At 53.3% G+C, this 7131-nt stretch overlaps 1 protein-coding gene across 2 annotated transcripts in view; it reads left to right on the forward strand.

Annotated features, from left to right (window-relative positions):
* Positions 1-1497, forward strand: part of LOC140720380 (NACHT, LRR and PYD domains-containing protein 3-like) — an 84935-nt gene extending 83438 nt beyond the window's left edge. For both annotated transcript variants that reach the window (XM_073035257.1, XM_073035258.1), the window contains 3 exons: positions 84-254; positions 410-577; positions 742-1497. In XM_073035257.1, coding sequence (XP_072891358.1) covers positions 84-254; positions 410-577; positions 742-844 — 442 coding nt within the window. In that variant the 3' untranslated portion in view covers positions 845-1497. The remainder of the gene's footprint in view (positions 1-83; positions 255-409; positions 578-741) is intronic.
* Positions 1498-7131: the final 5634 nt, after the last annotated feature.

Raw genomic sequence — 7131 nt, forward strand, 5'->3', positions numbered from 1 at the left:
AATTGTGTTACTGATAAACACTGGGGATTTGTACCGTCTCCTGTCTCTCTGTGTCCTTCACCCTCATTCTCTCTCATCTCCAGGCTGGACAATGTCGGTCTCACATATTCTGGTTCCGAGGATCTCGTCTCCGCTCTCAGTGCAAACCCATCATTGACGGAGCTGAGCCTGAGTGCTAATAAACTGGGAGATTCAGGAGTGAAACTGGTGTCTGCGGCTCTGAGGAACCCGGAGTGTAAAATACAGAAACTGCGGTAAGTACCAGACTGTGGGAGATTGTGTTTACAGTCACTGGGTGTCTGACACTGAACATTAATGTGATCAGTAATTGTGTTACTGATAAACACTGGGGATTTGTACCGTCTCCTGTCTCTCTGTGTCCTTCACCCTCACTGTCTCTCATCTCCAGGCTGTGGAAAGTCGGTCTCACAGATTCTGGTGCTGCGGATCTCGCCTCCGCTCTCAGTACAAACCCATCACTGACGGAGCTGAACATGGGTGAAAACTCGCTGACCGACCGATCTGTCCCCGCTCTCCGTCGCCTCATACTGACTCTCCCAAGTCTGAATCAGATTTGGTGAGTGTTTGTGTTAATGTTCAATGTGATAAAATATCAGCGGATCCGTGGGTTTTCTGGTGATATTTGGCTGTGAGTGTTGTTGAAACATTAACCCCGGTCCCCTGTTACTGATACTGTTGTGTAATCTGTTTATTTCATCGTCATTCTTCCATCTGTTCCAGGCTGCTGGGGAATCGGTTGAGTGACACCGGGAGGAAGGAAATGAGATCTCTGCAGGAACCGAGACCCGGACTGAGAGTGTACTGTGAACATCTGAATGCGTGAACATCCCCGCCCGCGGGATGGTGATACTTTGGCCGATTCCCCGCCCTCCCCTTTAACTCCCGCCTTTACCTTTAAAAGCCGCGAGCCGGGGGTATTTCCAATGGTTTTAACGGAACTGGCTCCTGTCTCGAGCTCGGTGACATCAGAAGCGGACCTGCAGTGACGTATTTCCGTCTGTTGTCCAGCGGCGCAGCTTCCTCCGGACGTGTGGGTTCGCCACTTGAGATCCCGGAAAATTACCCAGACAGGAAGAGACCCGGGGACAGGGGCTCAGTCTGGGACACCGGTGTCCCGGGGTGGGGGGGATGATCCCGGGAGAGAATCCTTTTGCTCCCTTTGCTGAGGACGGTGCATTCGGCAGCCTGGCCGATATAATGATGTTAAATGGACAAATCCCTCGGCAGTGACCCTGGATCTGCAGCGATCCCGGACACGGCCCTGAAGTGTGATTTTATAATCATCGGTTCCCCGATGCAGAGTGACGGTGAGAAACGGGACTGATTAATCAACCGGTCACTCGTTGTCGCCGGTCAGTTAATTGTGTGTGACTGTGAGTGAGTCGGGAGCAGCTTATTTATTCCCGCACGTCAGCAGCTCACACATTGTTTAATTTACATTTGTCATGATGAAATCAATAAACAGCTGTAACTTCCTGTCCTGGTGCCGGACTCGAGTTTTATTTGAGGTTTCTGCTGCCCGCCGCACCCTGTGCACTGCAACAGTGGGTCGGAGCTCCTCACACTGACACAGTAGCGTCTCAGCTCCAGGCTGAGGGAGGTCGGACTGGCAGAGTCTGGGTGTCCAGGATCGTATCCCACCCAAACCCCTCAGTGTAGGAGCCGAAACATCGTTTGAGACATCTCGACCTCTCACGGCCTGGAGGTTCTGCAGGACTAACGGAGCCTTTCCTGGCATTGGAATTTCTGGCACTGAGCCAGCAAGGTGCTGTCGAGTACAAACTTTTCCGGACAGTTACTCAACTCCAGGACTTTATAAGCAGCATCAGCGTCTAGTTCTCGATTGGGACACAGAAGCAACATACCGGACCGGTCTACAGGGAGTCACAGGCCTTCGGGGAGTTATGCAAAGGCGGCTGCCTCTCCAGACTCGGACAACGCCCTGTTTCGGTCGGTGGAAGTGGAACACGGGGTGCAATGTATTTTGCGAACTGGAACTACCCTAGAAAAGTGCGCGGAGGCTATGGATGACTTGTTGGAAAGAGATGGTGTTTTGACCATTGAGAAAGAGTTCGGGAAGGCGGTGTTTTATCTGAGGAATGATGAGTTGGTGCATCGGGCCCTCAGCAGAGAGATCACGGTGGAAAACATCTTTTTACAGATGGAGCTAGTGACAGCTCCCACACAACACATTGTCCTCGGTCACGTAAAGCCTTTCATCCCCAACGAGTACCTGCTTCCCGCACTAACACGCTTCGGGCAAGTAAGGTCAGAAATAACTGTCATCAAGCACAAATTCAGGAGACGCACCCCCTGTACCGTAATCTCTTTCCGGCGACAGGTATTCATGAAGCTGGGAAAGGAGGACGAAGTTGAGGGCAGGTTTACTGTCCGACACGAGGGGGTAAATTATCAGTTGGAGCTATGAGCGCCCACGGTGCCATGCGTGCGGGGAGGTGGGGCACTTTCGGAGGGACTGTCCTAGCACCCGAAAACCCAGGGAGTCCACTTCGGGAACTAGTGCCCCAGCTACCACTGCCCCAGATCCCATTCCTGCTCCTACACCTGTGCCGGCCCCTGCGCCTGCCCCTGACCCTGTCCTTTTTCCTACGTCTGTTCCAGTTCCTGCCCCTACCCCTCTGGATCAGGCGGGTGTTCCTGAGGCTACGTGCAGGGAGGTTCAGGCGAGGGACAGGGTGGAGCCTGTGTGAGGAAGGAAAGTGAGGAAGAAATCCAAACACATGAAGAAGTCGGCCCCCGAGACCGCAGAGCTCACGCCCATTTGCCCTGAAGTGGAGCGGGAGGCTCGGGGAAGTGCACAGTCGGACGGGGTGTTGGAAGAGGAGAGTAACGCTCCATCGGTGAATCCCGCACCTGTGTGCTCCTCCCGCTTGAAGAGGAGAAGGGAATGTTCCCCCAAGAGGGCAGGGAATGTAGATGCGGGAGAGTCCCAGAAATGGGTGGGAATCCGGGTGTCTAACCCTGAATCCCCAGATGTAGTCACCAGTCCTGTGGTGGGTGGTGTGGTTGTGCAGGAAGCTAGTGCTGGGCCTGTTTGCACAACTAAAACAGACCTGGAGCCCTCCACCCAGGACTTAGCAGTAAGCGCCTCCCTGCAGGCAAGTGTATTAAACAGTATGAGCGGAGAGGAGACCAAGCTCTCTCACTGTCAGCATCAGGCTGCCGGTGAATCCCTTGGACCAGAGCTGCTGGGGTCCCCTTCATACCTGTCTCCTGGGGAGGGTGATATAACCTGCATGCCGACCCCATCAACTAATGGCCTGCAGGGAGTCCCTGGGGATTTTCCCTCCATCGTCGTGACTGTGGATAAGACTGATGCGACGGTGGAGCGGGAAGATATGAGGGAGGTACCCGCTGTGCAGTGTGGGTTACAGGGGCAGCCACCTTATGCACCACATGAGGAGGAAGATGGGGGATCTGTCTGCAGTGAGGAGTTGGAAGGAGACTCTATTGATAGTGAGACAATGGACATCCTCACCCCTCCTGAGAAATCCCCATTGATAACTGTGGAGGAGATCAGAGAGTTTATTCTCACCTCTGAGGGTGCAAGGCATCGGCCTATACTAGCCTCGCTTCGCTGGCCTAGCATGCCGAGGCTGGTGAAGTCCCTGCGAGTCATTCTCGGACGGAAGGGGAAAGGAAAGAGGAATGTTGTGTCAGGAACGACAGACGGCAGCTGAAAACCTTCCTGGATGACCTGGAGAGGGACATCAGGGTGAAAAGCAGCCTCGCTCCTTCGGGAGATGGTGGGTCACAGGGTAGCGATGGTAGCAGTCGGGCCCGGAAAGCCAAGAATATTCTTGGTTTTCTTCGGGATAGTGCGGCTTAGGGCTCCACCGCTCTCAGCGGGAAGGGTACTGGTGCTGAGGCCTAGTGTGCTCCCGACATGAAACTTACCATATATAGTCTTAATGTAAACCAGGGGTGTCAAACTCATTTTAGGTCACGGGCCGGATTGAGCAAAATGCAGCATCATGCGGGCCGGATCAGTCGGACGCGTGCGAACGCAGCTTTCGTTGCCTCCGTTTTTTCAGCCTGCTCTCATGAGTCTCAGTCTTTGCTATAACTACAAAGTGTTTCACTTCACAAATTCCGTTTCTTATGAAGAAGACTGCCGAGCAAGAATGCCGAATAAACAGTAAAAACCCTGAAAACCTGGTACCTGAATAAACTAAGCATTAGCCATATCATACGCCATAGGCGCTTCGATTACTGGGGCCAGCTTTAATAGTGGTTAGATATTATCTCGCGGGCCAAAGATAATTCCACCGCGGGCCGGATTTGGCCTGCGGGCCTTGAGTTTGACATATATGATGTAAACGGTAACAGGGGCTCTCTCCGCAGATATAACTATCTCTCAGTCCTCAGGGATGCGTTTCCTGCAGGAAACCCATACCAACCCGGGGCACGAGTCCGCTTGGCTCCTGGAGTGGCAGGGCGGGGTCTACATGAGTCACCTTTGCTCCAACTCTTGCGGGGTGGCGATCCTGTTGGCCCCAAACTTTCGGCCAGAAATCGTGGGAGTCCAAGATGTTGTGCCCGGCCGTCTGCTCCACCTGGCTGTGCGCCTCGATGGAGTACCGCTGCATTCTATCAACGTGTTTGCTCCGAGGCGCGGGGTGATGCAGACGCGCCTATTCTGTCAGCTGTCCACCTTGCTGAGTTCCATCGATCCTGGGGACTGCGTCATCCTCGGGGGAGACATCAACTGTACCCTTGAGGTGGAGGACCGCTCGGGCCTCCAACGCGACCCAGCATCGGCGAAAAAGTTAAAGGAGCTAGTCAGCTCCTTTGGCTTGGTGGACAGCTGGCGGAATGTTCACCCTGACTCTAGAACCTTCTCGAGAAGATTTAGAGAGGGGAGTTTCCGGATAGACCGGCTGTAGATCTCTCGGGCTTGTATCTCCCGCGTGTCGGTGTCCTCCATGCGGCCAGAGTCGTGCTCGGATCATCACCTTGTGTGAATGGAATTTACTCCTCTGCACCCTCGGGTGGGATCCGGGTATTTGCACTTTAACAACAGGCAGCTGGAGGAGAGCCGATTCCGGGATTCGTTCCGAGCGTTCTGGGCCTCCTGGAGAGAGAGACGGAGAAAGTTCTGATCCCTACGGCTGTGGTGTGATGTGGGCAAGGCCCACTTCCGGTTTTTATGTCGGGAGTACACTGGGGGATCGACAAAGAGGCGGGGCTCTGAGATTGAGCGGCTTGTGAGAGCGTTGCTTGACCTAGAGTCCCATGTTGGTCCGACCGCTGGAGACCAACAACTGTGGCAGGAATACCAGGAGAAGAAGGACGCACTAAGGAGTCTGCAGCTTCAGCAGTCCCGAGGTACATATGTGAAGTCGCGGATCCAAATGCTGCAAGGTTTGGACCGCGGCTCACCCTTCTTCTACTCGTTGGAGAAGTGGCGGGGAGTTCAAAAGCAGCTGGTGGAGCTATTGGTTGCTGATGGCTCCTCCGTCACGGAACTCGAGGAAATTATCAAAGAAGTCCGCACTTTCTATCGGTCCTTATTCTCACCAGATCCGTCTAATGCGGCCGCGTGCAGTGAGGTCTGGGAAGATTTGCCAATGGTCAGCCCAGAGGACGCAGCGCGTCTGGACGCTCCCCTGACTCGGGAGGAGCTGTCTACTGCCTTTTGGCAACTCCGGAGGGGTAAATCCCCTGGCTTAGATGGTCTGAGTGTAGAGTTCTATCAGGCTTTTTGGGATGTCCTGGGGGTTGATTACATCCTTGTTCTAGGGGAGAACCTAGCCACCGTGGAAATGCCCCTCTCATGGCAGAGAGCTGTTGTGGTCCTGCTGCCCAAGAAGGGAGACCTTCGCCTGCTAAAGAACTGGCGCCCGGTCTCCCACTTGTGCGCGGACTACAAGATCTTCGCCCGGGCAATGGCTAAACGTCTTGGGTCAGTACTGAGACAGCTGATCCATCTTGACCAATCTTACACGTTCCCAGGCAGCTCCATCCAGGACAATGTCCACCTAGTACGGGAACTGGTATACCTGCAGCAGGAGACTGGGTCCCGGGCAGCGTTTCTTTCTCTTGACCAGGAGAAGGCGTTTGACCGGGTAGACCACAATTTCCCGGTGGGCACTCTGCAGGCTTTTGCGCTCGGACCATACTTTGTGGCCCGAGTTCGGCTCCTATACTCTGCCGCAGAGTGCCTTGTTAAAGTCAATGGATCACTGGCAGCGCCCATTCCCTTCAGGAGAGGAGTCCGTCAGAGGAGCCCCATGTCCGATCAATTGTACGCGATCTGTGTCGAGCCATTCCTGAGCCTCCTACGGCGAAGGCTGACAGGTCTGGTTCTGCGTGAACCGGACATGGAGGTCGTCATGTCGGCTTACGCCGATGATGTACTACTCATGATGACAGATCCCAATGACCTGCGGAGGATGCGCGAGTGCCAGGAAGTTTTCTAGGCGGCATCCTCCGCTAGGATCAACTGAGCAAAATGTTCCAGACTCTTAGTGGGTCATTGGCAGGTGGACTCCCTGCCGGAGGAGATGAGAACTTTCGAATGGAGCACTGGACGTCTCCTCTATCTGGGAGTCTACCTGAGTCCTTCTGGGGAGACCTGGCTGGTGAACTGGCAGGACCTGGAGACGAAAGTCATGGCCCGGCTGGGGCGTTGGTCAGGCCTTCTCAGGTTGCCTTCCTATCGAGGCAGGGTGGTATTATTATTATTATTATTATTATTATTATTATTATTATTATTATTATTATTATTATTATTTTGTTTTCTGTTTGAATTTGCATAGTTTGTTGTCTTGTGCACACTGTTTGTCTGTTCTGTTTGCACGGTTACTGGACTTATTATGTCAGAATGAAAATTATTCTGAGGTTGGATGTATATGGTGACGTATGGTTACTTTAAAAATAAATTTACTCTGAACTTTGAATGTGATCATCCCCGATTAAACTGATCTGAGAGGACCGGCTGGTCTTTCTTTCCATGGCGATGTCCTCCTGTGAACTACAGTGATGTTCTCCACACTCAATCGTGCAAATCTCTTCCTCTGCTAATTTCATCTTCATCAGCGCATTCACGGCCTGGAAGCCTGAGGAGCGAGTCGTACGCGTCCATCA

The sequence above is a fragment of the Hemitrygon akajei genome, unplaced genomic scaffold (assembly GCF_048418815.1).
Source record: "Hemitrygon akajei unplaced genomic scaffold, sHemAka1.3 Scf000041, whole genome shotgun sequence".
Lineage (NCBI taxonomy): Eukaryota > Metazoa > Chordata > Chondrichthyes > Myliobatiformes > Dasyatidae > Hemitrygon > Hemitrygon akajei.